The 22494-nt window shown below is 35.2% G+C and overlaps 1 protein-coding gene across 2 annotated transcripts in view; it reads left to right on the top strand.

The window, feature by feature from the left end:
• LOC149422928 (guanine nucleotide-binding protein G(q) subunit alpha) overlaps window positions 1–22256 on the top strand; it is a 29684-nt gene extending 7428 nt beyond the window's left edge. Inside the window, exons 4-10 of one of the 2 annotated variants that reach the window (XM_089632373.1) lie at window positions 6148–6302; window positions 9678–9806; window positions 11216–11344; window positions 13275–13404; window positions 14020–14173; window positions 15628–15735; window positions 19570–22256. In XM_089632373.1, coding sequence (XP_089488499.1) covers window positions 6148–6302; window positions 9678–9806; window positions 11216–11344; window positions 13275–13404; window positions 14020–14173; window positions 15628–15735; window positions 19570–19652 — 888 coding nt within the window. In that variant the 3' untranslated portion in view covers window positions 19653–22256. The remainder of the gene's footprint in view (window positions 1–6147; window positions 6303–9677; window positions 9807–11215; window positions 11345–13274; window positions 13405–14019; window positions 14174–15627; window positions 15736–19569) is intronic. The other variant, XM_089632372.1, reaches the window with a different exon arrangement.
• Window positions 22257–22494: the final 238 nt, after the last annotated feature.

Below are 22494 nucleotides of genomic sequence, written 5' to 3'. Positions count from 1 at the left end.
TACCTGAATCAGTGTTCTCAAATTGCAAAATATTCAAATCGTTTTGTTCATCTGTTGTACTGCGTGCTTAAGGCGATGTAACATTTTGAATCGGGCCGTTTCCAATAAACCATCCTTATGTAGATGGCGATTCCCGCTTAACACCAGCCACCTGTTTCGATTTAGAGAAGAAAAATACATTGAAGTTCAGGCTCAGATATTTAAATGTTTTACCATCATTTTCTAAAGAACAACTAAAACAATAACGAAAAGGGTGTTGGTAAGTAGGAGATTTAAAACTTTAGAGCAGTTTTTATAGGCCTGATACTTTATGTTTTTCTGGACTTACAAAAAGATTTCTCAAAGGCTGGGTTTACACTTGTAAGTAAAATTTACGACTTTCGTAAATTTTTGATAAGTTACTCACAGGAGCGATTACATATGCATCCAACTTATCGTAAATAATGCTCACGGAAGTTGTTTGGAAGTTTAACTTACGAACTTCTCACAGAGACCGCTACACCAGTAATTCTATTTTTCGTAAGATGGCTTCCTGACAACATGCAACAACGCGTTGCCGCCGACTTTGACAGCTGTCAGTTAGTAATATTTGATAAGGGATTAAATTTGTTTATGTACGGTTAGATCATGGATCCCCATATAATACCCATTTCCGCACACAACGGATTGCCGCTGCGATAATATGCACAATTTTGTCAAACAAAAACGTAAGGGCCCGCAGAGTGCGTTGGATTAGGAGTTTGCTTCAAAGAAAAAGTACTGATGGGGATTTCGTTCGTTTAACGGCAGAATTAATAATTGAGGAACAACGAAAATTCTTTAATTTTATCCAAATTAGAGAAACTGACTTCTAATACATATTGGAAATGGTTGGACCGCTAATTAAAAAGAATGATACTCGTTTTCGGAATGCTATTTCACCAGCTGAAAAATTAATGAGATTCCTGAGGCGTATGTGTGTAACACCATGTACGATCGTGTGAGAAATGCGGAGATCAGCAAAGAGTACAAGGCTGATGTAAGCGTAATGAGTAAGATCAAGAAAGGGACGCTTAGATGGTTTGGGCATGTAGAGCGAATGAGCAAAGAAAGGAGTGTAAGGAGAATATACGATGCAAATGTGAATGGTAGCAGAAGTCGGGGACGCCCGAGGAAGACATGGCACGACCAAGTGAATCAGATACTCGAGTCGGGCCATGTCAAGAGTCAGAATAATAGAAGAGTACCTATGTATTAGACGATGTATGAATGTGAATGAGGCAAGAAGTGTGTGCCAAGACCGAGTTGTTTGGCGGTCCGTCCTCTCAGCCTACCCCTGCGGGGAAACGGCGTGATGGTTAGTTGGTTGCTTAAATGTTCATAGGCAGAGGCATAAAAATTACTAATATTGAATCTTACTAATTTTTGGCGTCAGGTAATGTTTTCTATGTATTCTTGTATTGCATTTTTGTATGCATTCATTGGAGATATTAATTTGTTGTGAAGTTTGATAGCTGATCCGTCAGTTCGTGAAGTCGAATACTAGAATCATTATCACACATTTACGCAGGCATTTTTTAAAGATGACATTGTGTTAATGATAAATAATGTTATGTTAGTCTCCATAGATTATTGCAGTGTATTATTTCATAAAGCTGTTCATGGCGACAAATAAACAAGTCCCGAGGAGCAACGGCAGAAAGACCTGTCAGTGTTGCAGATTTCTGTTTTACCATCCCGACAGTGACGTCAAAACTTACTGTAAGCGTCTCAACTTATCAATCTGTTTTGATAAGCTGTGAGAGAGCTGTAAATTCCCGCGTGAGCGATTAGACCTGTCAAAAACTTACGTAAAAAAAACTTCCGTAACTTGGTATAAATTACGGTAAGTGACTTATGGTGTCGTTTACATTGGTAAATTTGTCGTAAGTCGCTTACGTGAGCAACTTACAGGAAAAAACTTACAAGTGTAAAGGTAGCCAAAGAAATGCTCCGTTATTTCAAAGTCCAAGATATGTTCTACTCACAGCAGTTAATTAAAGCTTCTAAAATGTTTCTAAGCGATCAAGTTTTCAAACCAAAATCACATGATTTTGCATTACTTCATAGTGCTTCGCCTTATTTATTTATTTATACTGGGTTTTTACAGATGTTCTCTCTTACATCCAGTTACAAAAACTCAGTTAGGTTACACACAAAAATCTACAAATTACATACATACAATTTAAAATGCAATTAAATACAGGTTACATACAATTAATTAACCTAACAAATAATAATATAAAATTATACATAAGCTCAGTAAAATGACAAATAATACTAGGAGAGTTACAGTGATACATAATATAATTATCTAAACATATTATTCAGCATTAAAGATGATAAACGAATCACATTGTTGTAGTTGAAACTATCACCTTTATTTGTGGTCTTAATTTTAAAACAATGGAAGTAGGACAATAAATAATGTCAATGAGGTAGTAATTTTTTTTTTAATTAATTGAAAATAATTAACTTTGTTCAAACCATATTTTAATCAATATTATCTACATTCTTTTTCTTTGGGTGGGTTTTGAAAAATTAAAGATAAAGATCCCAGTAAAAAATCAACATTATTCCAATGAGGTTCCAATCCTAGAAATAAAACTTTAGGTCTGGAATTTTATTATTTATCTGATTACCACACAAGTTTCAACTGCCCTGATCCAGTGGAACTACGGCATCCCCAGGGGGATGGGTGGGTTAAGTTGTGAGGCTGAAGGAAGTGAGGAGGGGAAGCAGAAGGTTGGAAAATACCTGGCTATTTAGATCTGATTGCTAAACACGGTTGCCTTGCCTTTCACCAATAAGAAGTGGTGATAAAGTTGTTTTCTATAATATGCTTTAGCCTATGGATATTTTTTGTCTACTTTTTAGAGTTTGAGACCAACGGCAATGATGTATTGTTGCGATTGTTCAATCATATTTTATATCCAGTCTCTTGGGAATACAGAGTTACGTTTAGCATAAGTTGAGTGTTTTGATTGTTATATCATAGTCTTTGTGACATAACATGGCAAAGAGTAAATATTATGAGACAATACGTTAAGTGTGCTGTAATAATCGGATTATTATTACGTAATTTTATTATTTTCGGGGAACAGTCATCATGGAGATTACCTGATTATTGCTTTCTTTTTTCTTCTTCCATCTTGCGTAGTCTTTATAAATAATTGATTTGAATTATATTTACATTAAGTCATTTTAGTAAGTTCTCAATCTTTGTAATATGTGTACCATAAATGCTTAGTGCTTTTAATTCATATGCAATGATAGCTTAAATTATCACACAGAATTATGTCTTTAACCTTTCCACTTAATTTCTAATGTATACAGAAGAAGATCGCCTACACTTCACTCATTTTGGAAGTTGTTTAAATGGGTAAATAAATATGTGCACATGGCTCAGGAAGCATAGTTTATTTGGCCGAAATGTTATGCAGTTAACGGTGAATGTTACAAATCATTATTTGTTGCGTTAAACAAAGGTATAACATGAACACAGCAATACAGGCGTAGGCTCCTAAGAGGTAGTGTCATGTATTTCATTTAAAAGTGGGCCATTGAGACATTGAAGCCCTAAGTGGATTAAGCGTAATGCTCGGCCAGTGTATTGAATTGTCCACAGGTACATTGTGAATGTGTAATTTTTTCAAGGCAAAACACTAAGTGGATGATACTAATCTTCCCGGCCATTGTAGATTTTCAATTATTGTCATTTTGATGTTTGTCACTAAATAATTAAAATGGGAACATTGATTTATAATCTGTACTAGTAATTACTACCACCGGCTTCGCCCAAGTTTTAAAACTCCCTTTCTTATTGAAAATGTATTCTTTTTAGCAGTTTTATTGATATTTTAAAGCTCCATAGCTCACGATTGTGCCCGGGATTATTTTTATACTTTTTGGTGCTTCTGCAAACAAATTCTCTGCTTTCATATTGCAGTACAGTACCTACTACTACGGTAATCCGCATATGTGTGTCAAATTTGATTAATCATTGTCATCATTATTTGAAAACTTCATCCACTGAGTAAAAAAATTGTGAAGATTTATTTCAGTTCAATTCGCAGATATTATTTTAACCCTCTGACACTCCCAATTTATAATTGCACTTTTCAAAAAAAAAACTTAAATTGATGGACAATTTTGACGATAAGCACGTTTTTATAGCAGTTCAACAACAGTAAGACAGTTTAATAAACTTTTATATCCACTTTATGGGCTCAGTAATGATCAGGTTACACCTGTTCCCTTAACCCTTTGTTTTACCAAAAGGGTTTCAATGAGTGTTTTCTCTTTGTGGGTTAGCTGAACTCTTAAGCCGACGGTTTACGAAGCGTCACTTAGGTCAGACCTGCCAGAGGTGCTAGCTTGTTCACCACAAGGGTTTTAACAAGTATATTCTCCCGGGTTAGCTGAATTCCTAAGCAGACGGTTTACGAAGCTTCTCTTGAGTCAGACCTGCCAGAGGTTCACTGAAGTAGCGCAGGAGGCACTGGGAAGCAACTTACTCTCTAGAACTGAAACATGACCTATTATAAGTCAGCACAGCTGCGTCGTCCCTTCCAGGGTATCACATCTGTAAGCCCGAGCGGCAGGCTGAAAAAACTAACCAATAGCATCCCTCACCCTAATTAGTAAGAGACGAAGCAATGCAGGAATGACAAAGTATTTGAAATCTATATGCTCGGAAATATGCATAATAACTAGATGGTTTGTGATAGGTTTGTTTTTGTTAAATGCCCAAATCTCGCACTCTTTGTTTATGAATCACAATGAATTATAGGAACTTCAGAAGAATGAAAAATTAATTTTTTATCACAATCTTTTTGCAATCATCAGTCGAAATACCAATATTTTTTTTGTTTACCAATTTAGAAAACTTACTCATGCGTTTTTGAATTCCAATGAATACAAAAATGGTAAATAGTAACTATAACAGCACTTAGGGATGACAAAAATAAATTAATTACTTAGATCCACCTTCTCGAGGTTGTCAACTTTAGTACTGAACTTGTGTTGGTCCCACATGGTTCTCCCCACCCCATTCTTGCACCACCTCGAGTATTGTTGAGTAATTGAGGATACTGAGCACTCCAGGGCCCTTTTTTCAAAGGTGCCACCAATCTGCCCCACACGCATATGCCTGAGGGTTAATTATATATATTTTGTATAACAGCTACCGGTTATCTATTTAATTCAGCTTAGTGTATGTTTGCTAAACTAACTTGAATAATTCAATAATTTTTTATTTATGCCTTGCACTTTATAATATCATTTGGTTTGGATATAGTATCTGATAACAATTTTATAAATGAAGTCTTAGTTTAAAGTAATTAACTTATTCAATTTATTGTAGATATGGCGATAATGTTAAAAATATACTTTATGTTTGCCTATATTGTTGAAATCAGGATAAGATACCAGTAATCTTTAATTCATGGAAATGTGTGAGATATCCAACTGCCCTGCAATAAACTCCATAATATTATCTATTATCCACTATGTCGAAACTCTGCATGAGTCGGTAATATTGATTAGAATACATTAAAAAGCAGAGAGTCCTGTTTTACAATGTCAATAGTGAAAGAACACAAACTTGTGTCTACTATTATGTACGATGCTCTTGGCAAGAAGTCATTTACTCATGAAGTCTTGTCTTCGAGGCAAGTAGCGCAAGGCACTGTAATACGAGCCCTGCCTTAAAATAAGTATGTTGATTTGTACGAGGGATACATTTTGAATCCTTACTTTCAATGCTTGTGGCAATAAGAACTTCAATAAGAGTTCTGCTATACCAACAGTAAAAATGACACAAAAATTAACTTTGTTTCACAGTGCACTAAGAAGTTGGCTCTTGTCTTCAATACCCGTAATATAATCACAAGGCACCCTAAAATGAGCTTTGCCTTGTAATATTAATTTGTACACAGGATTTTTTACAAATATATTTTTACAATGCTCTTTGCAATTGGATAATAGTTAAACAGGAGTTCTGGGTTAGGAAGCGTCTTATGTGAGTGTCAATTTAAACACATTTTTGATGTGGACGATGTTTTGATAGTACTGTTCCTTGTTGTGTTTACTTCAGTTTGTATAAGATGTTTGTGGTTTGACTTTCAGGAACGAGCAGAGTTGATACGCAGTGTCGACTTTGAAACAGTCACAACATTTGAGAGCCCGTTTGTTGAGGCCATCAAGGGACTGTGGTCTGATGCCGGCATTCAGGAGTGCTATGACCGACGTAGAGAATATCAGCTCACTGATTCTGCCAAATAGTAAGTTATCATTTCATTTGCTATCTAACAATCAATACACAATTCATACTTCTTAGCCTTCTGAATGACTGCTTCAAATTCTACTCTAGATTCCAAAAAAAATAAAATGTACAATTATACACATTTTATTTAATGCCAAAATTACAGTGAAACCTTTATCTATCATTTTCCTATCAGGACCTATTGAAAAGGACCGCCAATTGCAGCGTCAAGGTCCCATAAAAACAAATTTAAAATGTTCGTAGTCATCCATGCCTTTTTGTTTGCGTAATATTTTACGGGTAAAGTTTTCATATTCTTAAAACGCCTACATAGGCTTCAGCGATTTGCCAACGTGAGAGGGGCTCGCGTTAATCAGTTCCATCACTGTTGACGCAAAACAATGTCGAGATCCTCTCTTTTGTAGTTTTTGAAGATTTCCCGCACAGTAAAAATATTGCATCACCGTGTTTGATGAACTATTGACTAATGTCAAAATATTTGATTGTTCCACTCGTTGTTTATGAGTATCTTTAATTGAAACCTGGCGTTTATCTACAAAATATGGTTTTGTATGTTCACATTTTGAAAAGCGACTGATCTAGCAAAATATTCAGTATAAAAACTGCGTGTTTTAAACGATGAATGCGGTAAAACGATACATGGAGGAACGTTTGATGTGATCTATTTTCCCGAGTTTTGTATGAAATTAAAGTTTATGTTTAGACTTACGGAGTTCAATACTTCAATTAATTTGGGACTGGAAGAAACAAATGACGAATGCGGGAAAACGATTATTCGGGGAACGATAGATGGAGAATTCACTTAACCTATACCTATAAAGTATTATTTATCGTCATTCAGAATGTTAAGAAGTAGAATTTACGGTCACAGTTTTTCTTGAATGATTTCACCCATTTTTTTTTAATCACAGGTACTAGAAGTAGTGACAGAATATTTGGTGGCACTCTATAACATGGAATCTTTAGCAAAAGCAGCACAAACAGGACACCATAACAACTTACCGAACTAGAAACCTTTTGCCCTTGACAATATATTATTGTGTTGAGTTACTGTTAAATTATGTGGGTCCAAAGTAAAGGGGTTATAGGCAACATTCCCTCTAATTTTCTCATTGTGGCTGCTCATTAACTTATCATAGAGGCAGAAACAGTTTAATGGCTGCAAATATACGGACATCTCCAGACCCATGTGGAAGTCCATACAGCGAGACATGGTGCGACATTACACACATTTTTGCTGCACCCGGTTTATGTCTATTCCTTACTGGCCCATGGGGCGGGATATTCCAACTAACTTAGACTAACGAATTTTTCTTGAAATTCTATATCGCCTCGGAAAGATACACACTGTTTCTCAGGTACACAACAAAACAAAGAGCAAGTACCTCTGCCCATACTTGATGCCAATCCAAGCACTATAGTTTTTTTACAAGCAAAAAAATTAAAATACTAATAAAATAAACACAAATACCTACAAACAAGGGATAATTCATAAAGTGTTTGTTCAAAATACATTACGTATGGTGCAAACTCTGTGAACCTATCATAAAATATTAGTTATTTTTGTGCATACTTGCGCTAAACAAAACTCACGTGACACGTTCCTTTCTTCGAGATGCGTGCAGAAGATGGAAACATGTTGCGGACAATTTTTAAAAGATGTGCGGTCGCACGAGTGGACACCATAGAAGGAAGATTGGTTACATGGTTTACTTTGAAACCAAATTTCCTAAAGCAGTTTTTATTAATTCACCACTCTTTTCTTGAACTTAACTTTTGAGATGACTTTGTGAGGAGATGCAAGCTTTTAAACATCAATATTTATATTATTTATGATTCTAAGAAGATGTTTTATTGATATATCCAGAACAGGATGAAATAACTTGTTCTAACGTATTGGGCTGTAAGTTACCATTGCAAAAATAATTATATTCCACCTACAACGTGAACCTTATCAGGTAACTATTGATATATTATCAAACTTTTTATTTGTAGATTTAGATCTAGAATGATGAACCAAGGCACCAACAGAGAGATATGGATTCTCTCTTTACAACCTTTTATTTCCATGTATACTTCTCATCTGATGCTGCATTCACAGGATGCCCAGCATAAGGAAGGAAGGAAGAAGATGTTAATGATTAATTACTAAACACATCCATATAGAAAGTTTTATTTGTTATCAGTTATTTCCATAGACATACAAATTGATAGACTTACCCTAACATAAATTCGGGTATCATTTGGACGAGCTGGAGGCAAACCATGTGACTATATTTTTGTCACCCGGAGTGTTCGAGAATGCTTTGAATAGAGTACATTACTCGTACATTGAACACCGAAGAGCGCACATTGAAATAATCAGACCCTGCACAGAAAAGTAAAGTTCACTAAAGTAAGGCAACAGTTAGCAGCGCAGACCATTGTGGACTTTTCTGCACAATATCGGAATGTTTGTAAAAATATAACCTCCTTCAAATCAGGTTGCGTAGCGACTATTCAGTTTTGAAATCAAGTTCGAACTTTTGTTCACCCAATTGGGATTTGTAGTTGCACACCATTGTAAACAGGACTAGTACTTCTTAAGCAGATTTTATTTTCGCATACTAATATTACAATGCGAGTTACCTGTATACTGTCATATTCATTTATTGACAAATTACAGAAAGGGAGATGGTCACGCTCCCTCCCCGCTCCGTGCAACTTGGTATGTTCCCCTTTCCCTGATGGGCTAGTCTATCAATTTGGATGTCTATGGTGATTACCTTTCCTTGCTTTGATTCGACTCTTATTGGAAAATTCTTCAACATTATAAACATATTAAATAATGAAACCATAATGTGTGGATGGCCTTTTCCGATTGCCAGAAGGCATCTACAGATTGAAAAATTTATCATTTTATTATCTCTAATGGCATAACCACAAATGGGAATTTTTAGTTTTGACCCTTCCGTTCACATAAAAACCACACAAGTTTTAAAAATAATCATTTGACATCGCAAATGAGAGTATTTGCCGATGTTCTCACATTGCAATTTATTTAAATTATGATCCATTCCAATCCTTGCGCGTGAATGGCTCATTAACATTATTTGTGAATTTGGTACTTTATTAAAAAAAATGTTGCTTCCCGCAAAACATTTCAGATTTCTAGAACGGTTGGTGTCTACCTTGTCGGTGCAGTTTATTTATATCCAGATATTTATAGTTGTTTTGCAGTTGAATCCCGTCAATCCAACAAGTAAATACAGTAAAGTTTGATAGTAATATGCAAGTAGTTACAGTAAGTTGGGATCTTGTGTCTGAGGCCACTATTACGGCGACACTGGAATTGTGGAATGGCCGCCTTCAGTGTAGTGTGTGTGTGTTATAGCTACTTGATGGAGATAGATCGCGTGGCCGCCACAAACTATTTGCCCACCGAACAGGACATTCTGCGCGTCAGGGTGCCCACCACGGGGATCATAGAATACCCATTTGACCTGGAGGAGATACGATTTAGGTAACATTTCACCGCACGGCCAAAGGAAAACTACCTCTACAATGTGGCAACCTGCACCATCTTGCTCTCGCCTGCCAATGCATTTTTTTTACATTTTGTACATGTTTTTATTATCTGTATAATATCTTATTATGTGCTGATGTATGGCTTAATCCTAACTCTCTGGAACAGGTGTACGTGCAGTCCATATTAGCTGTAAAGCTATGCGTGCCCCAACAAAAGAAAAAGAAAATAAATTTCCATAATTAACACCTTTATAAGGATTTTATTTTTGTGTTGCAAATACAATTTTTCAGGCTCAAATGATTGCACGCCATTGCTTTACAGCTTAAATATTGCCAAGGAACCTTTACTACACATCACAGAAAAATTGTACTTGTAATAAGTTGTGATGGGCAAAAATAATAATTCATCTCATGAACTATTATTGACTTGTGTAAACTTGAGAGTTAGGGTTAAATATAAATTTGCATAATAAGTAAGTCTCTGCATGATTAAAATTTCTTGAAGTACAAAATGTAATATCCGTGAACTTTGGCATTCTGTATTTCATGGTCTTCTTAATTCTTCATCTTGCATTTATGCATTTCAAAGAAATTTTAACAGTGGTTTTAACATTTTTAAGCTTTTAGGTGTTTTATGTTTCATGTGTCGGATACAAAGCATTTCAATGAAGATCTATTGACAACATTGAAATATTTTATAACTTTAGCACTAAAAAAGATACACACTCTGGGTGAAAATAATATAATATATTAGTATGCTGAAATAATATTTATTTGTATAATGCATCCTTAAATAGTTTTTTCTCACCCAGACCTGTGCATTGAATGTTGTATTCTAACGGGGACTAGTAGTTGTTGGAACTACTTCTGGAAAACTTCCGTGTGGGTCGGGTTTTTCAATTGTTTTATGTTTGCTTACCAATGCTTTCATTAATATTTGTTTTTTTCTTCTTTTAGTGTGATTTATATATTGTAGCGGGGTGTTTGTTTAGTGGATGAGAAAACTATCTCTTTTTGTTTAAATTAATTTAGAGATTTTTTTTCAGCATGCTTTCCAGGTAACAGATATCCTTTGGAGTTAAAAGATGTTATTATAATATTATATTATTAACTGTTCATTCTTCTTACTTGATTTATGATTTATCCATCGCCTATGTGCCATCATTGTTGATCACTTATAATCTTATTATTGCGCTATCTATTTCAACGGGGTATTCACATCAAACCTTGCGTGGAATGCAAATTGACTTGACACATTTAATTAATGCTGTGGAAAGCAATGATAGACGAAGGACGTGAATAAATCATACCGGTTGCATGGTGTGGACATAACACGAGCATGTAACCGTGTGCAATGGTCGGTGTTGAGTTCAGCGTGTGGATGAGTGTGGTGTGTTGTTGCAGTTATTTGAGTGATCTAGAGAGAATAGAAGCAGCGGACTACCTCCCCACGGAGCAGGATATTTTACGAGCTCGAGCGCCCACTACGGGAATTCTCGAATATCCGTTTGATCTCGACTCTATCGTATTTAGGTATGTAAACTCCCTGTTCCCGGGAGAAATACCAATACCCTGTCTACTGATAACCAACCAACCAACCTGTCCGGCATTTAAACCCTCATCTGCTTAACTATCACTAGTATAGTATGTTGAAGGTTTTAAAGGTACATTGAACATGTATTGTAATTTATATATCCTTTTGCTATCAAATTATGGGAAACTGACGCAAAGCGTAATGTATGCTTCTGCACTTGTGAATTAATATTGAAGTCAGTGATAATGTCAATAACGACTTGTAAATATTTAACCTACATATTGGTAGAAATTTGCTAATAGTACAGTTAACCTTGTAAATAATAGTGTGATGCATTTGTTGTTGTAAAAGTTTGTCATTGTAACACCTATCTTTATTCCTAATCACTCAGTCCTACTTGTCGCCTGCATAATATCTCATCTTACCAGCTCTCTCCATCAACAATTTACTGCTTTAAACATTATTAGAACTTGCAAAAACTATTCATTCAAATAACAACATATTAAACGGGAAAATTTATAATGCAGTGTAATAAGAAGGTAACTGCAGTTTTCGAGGAAGTACTGAAAAGTTGTCACATAGTTTATACTCCCAAGGAGCCACTGGTGTTTTGATTTTGGTGATTTTGGTTGTTTTGGTTGTATGGGTTCAACAATAACCCATACAGCAGGCCGAGAGGAAAATAAGTTCCCTCGGGGCCTATGTCATCTTTGGGAAATTAAATCTTTTAGTCCTTTTATGATAAAGTTATAATTATTTATGCTTTTATAATTGTGATATTTATATTGGTAAATTGTTTTTGTTTTTAAATTTTGCTATTCATTTTCCGTACCTTAGTAGACCACCCTAAATCAACCCCATTAATGTAATATTTATATCATTATTATTTTGGCAGTAGTTTTTTCTCACAGTAGGTTAAAATTTGATAAAAATCACAACCCACTCTCCAGACTGCACAATATTAAAATTAATTTTAACAATACAGTGGAGCATTGATATCCTAATGGAACAAGGGTACGACATATAATCCATCATGTATTAAGCGTATATATATTATATCAGTCGAACGATTGCTACCCAATTTTTTTTTTTTTTTGTGAAACCTACAAATATGAGAAAAACAATGAAATAAATATAGTTGGATTCGTTAGCTTTTAAATCACAGTAAGCAGTTTTTAAGTCTCTATATTAATATTCAGAGGTATGATTTTTTTAATTCATCTTTTGTTCATTCAAGTCAACTTAAGTCTTTTCTTGACTTTGTCCACTTTTCTGTTTGTTTCCCCTTCTCCATCTTCCTCATCAGCCACAGGTCTGTTGTTCTTCTTGTATAAAATTTGAAACCCATATAATCAAAGCTCTACTGTCTTCATAATTCCAATACATATTAGCTACTGGTAAGGTGTTTATATATTTCGTTATGTGGTTAAACTTTGCATGGTTGTCTATTGGGCTTAATTACCATACTAACCACTTGGCTTGGCGCACACTGGCATTTTTAAATTTTAGTTACTCAGAGAAACGCCTTATAAATGTTTCATCCTTTAATATCTACCAGTCTGCAAAAAGGTCTGAACTTAATGCTCGCTGTTTTCTTGGTTGTAAAAATAATTAAGTTTTATTTATCACATTGGCAATAAACTATTTATTATTTTTGTCTCCGCTTTTTTAATGTAGTCTTACAAATTCAAAACAATTCATGTTGAATGCTTTACATTCACATTGATTTATTCTCATGTTTAATGAATGTAAATTTTTCGTTGTTTTTTAAGCGGAGGTTTGTTTCTTAGTTTTTTTTTTCAAAACATCAGTAAAATTGATTCTTTATGCAAATTAACAGATCTTTTTAAATGTAAAAGTAAAAAAAATTCGTTGTTGTTTTTCTCTCCCGGCCGATATGTGTTATAATATAAGTTGTGTGCATTGCAGGATGGTGGATGTGGGGGGACAGAGATCGGAGAGAAGGAAGTGGATTCATTGCTTCGAGAATGTCACGTCCATCATATTCTTAGTCGCTTTAAGTGAATATGATCAGATTCTATTTGAATCTGAAAATGAGGTAACTTTCTTTTTTCAATCTACCACAACATACTAATTTGGTAGATTCAACTATGTAAGTTTCAGCGCATGCATTGTTACAAAATGTCTGACGCAAGTGACAATGAGACTATCATTTTTGCCAGACTAACTATTTATTAATTGCTCTGCCATGTTTAAAGTCTCGGATGACGTGAGTGGGAACGACTTTGTGGCGGGAGAGTTTACAAAATGTCGCCAACGTATGCTCCGCACAGATGTATGGCGGTGGTCACTAAGATTTTTGAATTGTCAAGTATCGGATGATTGCGTATCCCTGTGCCAGAAGGCCCTAAATGCTTTAAAATGACATCGAGAAAATCAGTTATTATTGCAGTTTTGCTTTAAAATTTCTATTTATTCAAAAGGCAGATACAATTGGAATTAACACTATTTATCATTATCACTACTTATCATTTCCACTAACAGAATAATGACACATTAATCCAATATTGGACATGGCCATGCATTTATGCACAAATTCAGGTGGTTATTGAGAAAAGTTGATTTGATCTTTGGGTGTGAGTTTGATATGCCTTTCACAGGTTAGCTAACTTGAATGCTAATTAATAAATACTAATTTACCTGTGGGTTCTAGAATCGAATGGACGAATCAAAGGCCTTGTTTAAGACCATCATCACATACCCTTGGTTCCAGCACTCCTCAGTCATCCTATTCTTGAACAAAAAAGATTTGCTCGAAGAAAAGATCATGTACTCTCATCTTGTGGACTACTTCCCCGAATACGATGGTAAGAGACTTGTCATTTATTTACGGAAACATCGGTGTTGTAAGTGCAACAGTTGAATTCTCAATTATTTTAACTTTTACCCGGGGCTGAAGCACACGTGCGTGGTTTGGAAAGTCAGGCCCACAGTGCGGCTGACGCATACATGTGTGAGCCACCGGCACCCAAGATTAAATAAGATAATGAGATAGAATAAAGAAGTGACCTCCATTTAGCCCAATAGCCCAGCACTCTGTCTGTACACTCGCCTGAGTCGAACAATTCACAGAGTAGAACTGTTTGTATGTAAGGATGCATTTGGCTTAGTTTGATGAGAATTATAGAATTATAGTGCATCCGTGGCTGTTACAGCACCGAGTCGCTCAGATGGGTTCAGTATTCATATTGTTACTCACAAGCTGATTACTGCATCCCTTTGTGGAAACAGTTCTACATACTACATTCTACATACCCATATTCGATGTGATCCATCTGTGTATGTGTTATGTGATGTACTTATTTGATTGAATATAATTGTAAAGCTGCTCATCTCAACACAGGAATTCCCTAGTGAGAGGAGCAGCGGAGGAAAAGAAATAAATACTTACTAAAACATTTCTGGTACTATGTATTTTTAAATCAGGTAATCTTAATTTTTTTGTTAAAGAAGATTAATTATTTCACAGGTTTCAGCGTCGTTTGGTCTATTCCTGACATCAACATTAATAATTACTGTTATTTTTCTTTGCCTATTTTCTGAATGTCTTTACAGTTTGTTTCAAAACTTATTGCTGATACTTGTTGGAGTTATTAAAGTTTCAAACAAAGAAGTGGGCTAGTATGTAAAGTGGAGTTGAAATAATGATGTTTGATATTGAATCTAAGGTCCGAAATTAGACGACAAGCCAGCGAGGGAGTATATCCTAAAGCTCTATCTGAATGAAAATCCCGATCCTGACAGAATGTGTTACTCGCATTTCACTGCTGCCACAGGTTGGGAAGAGTGACCCCTCCCTCCCTTCTATACTACTTACACCTATAACAATACACCTTTCCTGTAATTGTTGTTGACAGCTGCTCTTCCTTTATAATGATCCTACAGTGTTTATTTTGAATAGCTATGAATATGAATGTTTTCAGTTTGTTGCCAGAATTGTTTTAAGCTTATAAGAACGGCATTTGGCAAAACAATTTAAAGCGTCCAGTTCTGACAGCAAACTGACAATTTGTATCGCGTAGTTATTTTTGCACAAACGTTATCTATGCCAGAAATTTCCCTATTTTATGAATATTATTGTAAGACCTGAACATGATTGCTTTTTATTAGATAAATGTTAATGGCGTACTGTAACTATAACGGAGGATTTAAGTAGTGCCGTGTTGTCTCAATCCAATTAATGTGGCAAGTATCGGGCTAATCCCCAGCCGCATAGTTCCGTGTAGACATTGGCATACATTGTATTGTTTGGCTTCCGTAGGTCCCCAACGGGATGCCATCGCCGCTCGGGAGTTCATACTGCGCATGTTTGTGGACCTGAATCCGGACAGTGAGAAAATCATATACTCGCACTTCACCTGTGCAACAGGTAACTTATATTCCTTTTATTTATCCTAATTTTCATGGATGCTACGCACCAGTCTTTCTGGTTGGAGTCAGTGATCTATCCCAACCTCGGTTGCAGTACATTGCATGTGGAGAAGATTTATGGTTGCGGATAATGATAATTACATTTCGGGACACTACTGCCATTTGCACATAATTGTGTAGTTGAATACTGGGTCTTTTTTCTAACAAGTGTTACATATTTACATCCTGTATTATTATTGAATGTTTCATTTGTTGAATTTATATGAATGCATCTTATACATATCACGGGAGTAGCAATTTCCTCTTGCTGAAAAGGTAATATGAACCGGTAAGGAATTGTGTTGATAACGTACTGTCCCACTTACCCAGAAAGATCCTATACATATCACGGGAGTAGCAATTTCCTCTTGCTGAGAAGGTAATATGAACCGGTAAGGAATTGTGTTGATAACGTACTGTCCCACTTACCCAGAAAGATCCTATACATATCACGGGAGTAGCAATTTCCTCTTGCTGAGAAGGTAATATGAACCGGTAAGGAATTGTGTTGGTAACGTACTGTCCCACTTACCCAGAAAGATCCACGGTGACCAATTAAAAACTGCGCCACTTAAATAACTGTTCTCAAACTCAAGCTACAAATTTTATAAAATGAGCGTGTTTTATTGGGCCACTGTCTAAATAAAATTCTTGTTGTATTTTTACTTTGCCGTTATTTATCCTTATGTCGAACCTTTTCACCGCTTATTATTACAAGTTTTCCTGCTTTATTTATTTGTTTTGGTGTTTGTTAATTATTTATTTGTAGCATGTAGTTAAAAATAAAGATTAATGTAATGTAAGGTAGATTCTGAAAGTTTTGTATTCATAATTGAATTAATTAGACTGAGAAAAGAAATGATTGCTTCAAGCTTATAATATTTTCACTTCTGCTCAGTTATCAATCTCAGAGTTCGAACCCTGGATTATAATTACCGGTTAACAGATTATTTTGTAATTATTACTAATTTGCACGAATGTTATGTTCATTCGACGCTGAAAAGGATAAAGCTTCGTACAGCAGTATGGCGCGTTAGCCATATTTCCTTTCCAGCGTCATATTATTCGTTATTAATTTTATTTTATTCTTTTTTACGCATGTTTTTATTTTTATTTTATGCTACATCCTGGGATTCATATTCGTCGCATGTGGAATACTATTATTAAAAACTCACATCTTTATTGTTTATTTATCAAATCATACTTACCTTTAACACTAACCAGACACTGAAAACATTAAGCTAGTGTTTTGTGCCGTTAAAGACACAATCATGCAAACTGCCTTGAAAGAATTCAATTTGGCGTGAACAATCATCATAATACTGCCTAATTCTAGTTAAATGATTTCTCCTTTCAAAACTGCGTTTGCTTAAATATAAGTAAACCAGCCTACCTAATTCTAATATATTGTTTTGACCCACTTTATTTATTCGGTAACATGTTCTATTATTGTTCACTTTGTTTAGAAATAATATTACACACAAAACATAATGTGACTTTGATTGTCAGCATTCCAACCACTGCCAAAGGTATTTTTATAGGAATTTATTCTATTTATCGCAATTGGCACTATCTTTTGTGGCAACTGCCTACATTCAAATATGGTTAGGTTTTTCGTTAACACATACACCATCTGTAATAACAATTTATTATTATTTTCATGATTGTCTGCGTATGTATTTGTCTTAATTGATATATTATTTTTCAATAAAAAAGTGCATGTCGATCATTGATAAATTATAATTGTCATTTTATTTTTTGTTAGTCCCCTTTGCTTTTTAATTTATCTTTTATTTAAAAGTTAAGTTAATTTTTAACACAGTACTGTTAAGAAAAATGTTCATATTTCTAACAAAAAAATGAATTTGTCTAGTTAACAAAATAATGTGCTCACGAATAGAGATGAGAAAGGTAACTTTTCTATTCTCAGGTGAATTGGGGGTAAGACGAATCACAGGTTCAAATCAAGATATGTCTCATTTATGATATCCCCACAATACTCTCAGGCTCCTTAGCACCTTGTAATCAGGCATCACCAGTCACAACATCACCATACAATATCTAATGGCTTCCGTAGAGTGGTAATATATTCATTTGACATTCGAGTCTGAAGATTTTTGAAGAGTCCCGCCCAATGCAAACTTTTGAATGATTTTTTCATTTAATTATGGGCACTACCAAGTCTGGGTGTTACAATGTTGATTGTTATGTTACAACAAAATTATCAACAACAGAAGCCAAGCAAAAGAATACATTTAACCCAGAACCTCTACGAAGAAAAAGGTTGACAATCTTCTTCAAAATATTATAAAACATATTCTTGGAGCCATTTAAACAATGGACAGTGTTGCAGTCATAGACACAGACCATCATAGGTGTTTTTTTAATAATAATAGCAATTTATTTATATAGGGCAGTGGTCCCAAAATTTTTTCGATTCACGGCGCCCTTTGTAAATTCCATACACATTCTTAATAGACGAGCCAATCAAGGGAAGGGAAATAAACCAACTTGCCCGGAAGGTGTCGTGACCGTCCCGCTTTTGGTGATTTTTCAATAAATAAATATGACAGTATACGGGCAACTCACATTGTAATATCACCATTCGGTTCTCGAAAATAAAATTTGCTTACAAATTACTAGTCCTTTTTACAATGGCGCACAAATAGCTGGCTGCTTAAAAAACTTACATACATATCCCAATTTGAGTAAACAGAAATTCAGGCTTGTTTCCAAAATTTTATATTTTGTTATACTATTTGGTTAGACACTTCTACAAATGTGTTATAATTTAGTCACCCCCCCACAATGGACAGTGTTGCAAACCTTGGCCTTACTTTAGCGAACTTTACTTTTCTGCGCACGGTCTGGTTATTTCAATGTGCGCTCTTCCGTATTCAATCTACTGATGTCATAGTTTCTTCAAAGTATTCTCCTGGTGCCAAAAAATATGGTCACGTGGTTTGCCTCCAGCTCGTCAAAACGATACCCAGATTTCATTTCAGGCAAGTCTATTTGAATGTCTATTCTAAATTTAGATTTTACAAAGACTCTGTATCAATTTTTAAAAGCAGCTAATGATTACTTTGCAGAGAACATAAATAAAACATTATTTAGACCAGACCAAATATGTCACCAATATGTTAAAATGACATGAAATTAGTGGTTCAGCTAATTACATTACAATTATTAATTATAACGCGGCGCCCCTTAGAGGAAGCCATGGCTCCCTGGGTGTGCTTTACTCAAATAGCGTAAGCAGAGTCCTAATGAAAATTAAATGCATCCTGTGTGGTTACTTAAAATTCTGCCCCTCTCCCTGGGATATATGGTGGTGGTACCAATAACATTTATATAAAGCTTAATTAAATGTAATTAACTATCTAACATTTTGTTCCCCTATCAATATTACTACACTTGATTACAATCGCAGTGGTAAGTTTGTGGTTTCTGTTTTATATCGTTATTTGCGTACGGCAGATTTGTAGAACTTCTAATGAAGTTCAAATTTAAATCTTCTATCTTTATAAATAAAAATGTAAATCTTCGTTTGTTCAAAATCTTAAATCCCCGATTGCTTTAAAATTTTGTCACAACATTGCATTTGAGTATGCGTTTGTGACAGGTTAAAAATACCATTTTGTCACAACATTGCATTTGAGTATGCGTTTGTGACAGGTTAAAAATACCATTTATAAAAAATAGTGCCATCTATTGGACGTAAAAGTAAGACTTGCTATTGTTTCTCTATCTCCAGCAATGTGTATAATAAGTTGATTTGACATGTTTCCAGACACGGAGAACATCAGATTTGTGTTTGCGGCCGTCAAGGACACCATCCTTCAGTCCAACCTGAAAGAGTACAACCTGGTGTAGAGTGTAGAACGTAGAGCCCACCAGCACGAGCACCAGCCCTTACCAGCGGAGGTCAGAGAGCACACCTTGTGTCAGCGATGATGAACTATCTCCCGGCAGATTGGATGTGAAGACTTTGCACATATATTAAATAAAACTATATGGATTCAACGGTTCCTAAGCTCGCACAAAGTGATATTGTGTGCAAAACTTTTTATTTGTAAGGCTTATTATATTGTTGCAATTGCGAAGCTTAGGTAAATGTTTCATATTCTGGAGAGCTGAGTCCTTTTGTTATTTTTCCGCAAGTATATTTATAATGTAAGGTTTAGTTTTCTCTTTAAGTTATGAAAGAATATTTATTTTGAAAGTTAGCGTTCATTATTTATTATTATTTTCTCTGTCCATCATTTAAGGCATTTCTCTTCCGGCTTGTCTCTAGCGATAAGAAGTAATTTGTGTATAATTCAGTCAAAATTTAATTGTTATAGTTTTGTTATTTTTTTACGCAGCTTGTTTATTGATTAATATAATTTTATTGGACAATTATAAATTGTACTATTATTGTTATGTGACTTTAATGGAAATCATAGAATGTGTGAGTGTGGGTGTTCTGCATATTTGGTCAATTGTGTAAATATATAGGTGAACACAACGGTGGAATCACTTTTCTGCCTCATCTTCATTTGGAAACAAACATTGTACCCAGGTTCAAGTAGCATCTGATAAAACGTTCATTCCGTTGAAAAGTAATTTTAAGTTTTATCTTTTCTATCCTAAGGAGCACAAGTAATTTCTGTGATTTGTTAATGGTTTGATTTATGATTTGTTTTTTGAAAATGTTTAATGGAATGGAATATATCCAGCTTGGGAGCCGTTGATAAATATAATTCATTCACCCATTCACGCATACTTGTACACAGGTATCACGGGGTGGCCCCAAACACGTATATTGTTTTATTCATTGAGTTCATAAGTGAAGTCCTACTAACGCTGACGTACATCGTACATTTGTCACTTTTATATTTGTAAAGCTAGTTCATGCGGTCTGGCTCACCAGGAGAGGGCACCCCTGATAGCTGTATATGTATGAATATATATATATATATATATATAAATCAAATAGCTTTAAGTCATTTTAACCTATTGATACATAATTTGATGGAAAGTGTTAAGTAAATGGCAAATGTGTTTGTGGCCGGGGTGTTGTAGGGTGGTGGGTGTTGGCACACTGAACGGCGCGCCATCGCTCACAGGCACTAAGCACTATGCCCTACGTCTACGTCTAGTCCCCAGTGCTCGGGGCACAGCGAGGCTGACGTTCTGTCGAATGCCGGCGTTCTCTGCTTGCCATCAGCCAACCAACCAAACAAACAAACAAGCAAGCAACCAACTTCAGTCATCTTATTTCTGTTTCCAAGTTGTTATTATTTGTGATATTTCAACATACATACATATATACAAACAAACAAACATAGCTCCGCATAGTATTTTTTATAACTTACTAATAATTTATGTGGATGTAGGCCATTGTGAATTGTCATTGACAAGAGATTGGTTGGCAGGGAGCTTTTGTGTGTACTGCAGTCGCCTACTGTGTACCTGGTCCTCCATTACAAGTGCTGGCATTGGGCAAACAGACCACGGTGGACGGTGTGCTTCCCGAGGGTTGTACTGAGTACGGATGTTCTGATGATTGGTAGCGCACATCTCTATCGTCCGTAAGCGGTTCTCTAGGAAGCACCACTATCCGGATGTCTCTGCATGTAAATGTAGCGCTTGTCCACAACAACATGAGGGTCGGCAGCGTGTTGCGCAATTAGGAAGACTGTAGTACCGCACCTAATTCTGTCATTTCGTTTGCCATTCTGTCACTTCAGGCCTTCCCAGTATCACAAATATAATAAGTTGAAAGTTGTAGTCAAAATAAGTTAAGGGTTTTTTGTAATTAACAATAAATTATTTGGCAATGTTTATTATTCAGTGTACATTTTTGCTATTGAATACGTGTTCTATTTTTTTAATCTAAAATTTTAGAACTGGATAAGTTTTTTACTACTCATTTTACGGTAAATCTGCGAACATTTCCTATTCTGAACATGTGGATTCAGGAGAATCAGTGGATTCAGTCAGGTTAGGACGGGCGCCTGCGTATGTGATGTTGAGGTATCGTATCAATCGGTACCGGCACCGGCATGTTTCTTTCACTGTCTTTACTTTAGTCTTTGGGTGAAAGAGCCATCGCTCCGAGATTAAATGCGGGCAATCCAATGTATTTTACTCTATGTAAATGTAATGTGTAACCTAACCTGACCTGACATTAGTGACTGTCTCATTCGTAGAGCTATTCTTATTATATATTAATATTTGCACATTGATTTTTGTTGTAGTTACAATCCTTTTGTAGGATTAAAAACTACATATTTATCTTGGTATATTCACAATTCAGTGTGTAATACTTATTACAACCTATTGCTGGAATTTATATGATAGTCTAATGTTGCTTTCTTTTCTGTGGGAGATTGAAAACAGTAGCTTAAGGTCAGACTGAGGACGAATGTTTGATAAATATTGTAAATTATTATTTCTCATAAAATATAATTTTTTTCAGCATTTTACCTTTTATTTGACAAGTGTTTTGTATTTACCCCCACACAACATAATATTGCACATCTTCTCCACTTGACAAACATTCACCTTTAGGTGAAGTGGGGCTTTTCAAATACCTGTGCGGGTGCGGGTTGCACATATAGTATATTGACATGACACCAAAAGATCATAACCGACAAAAAATTTTTCTAGAAACGATTTTTCTTTTATTTTTTATGGAATGGATCTGTTATCCTCAAATCAGTACAAATTT

The sequence above is a fragment of the Hesperophylax consimilis genome, chromosome 6 (genome assembly GCF_061612785.1).
Source record: "Hesperophylax consimilis isolate HC1 chromosome 6, BYU_Hcon_1.0, whole genome shotgun sequence".
Classification (NCBI taxonomy): Eukaryota; Metazoa; Arthropoda; class Insecta; order Trichoptera; family Limnephilidae; genus Hesperophylax; species Hesperophylax consimilis.
This window is presented reverse-complemented; position numbering and strand designations above follow the sequence as displayed.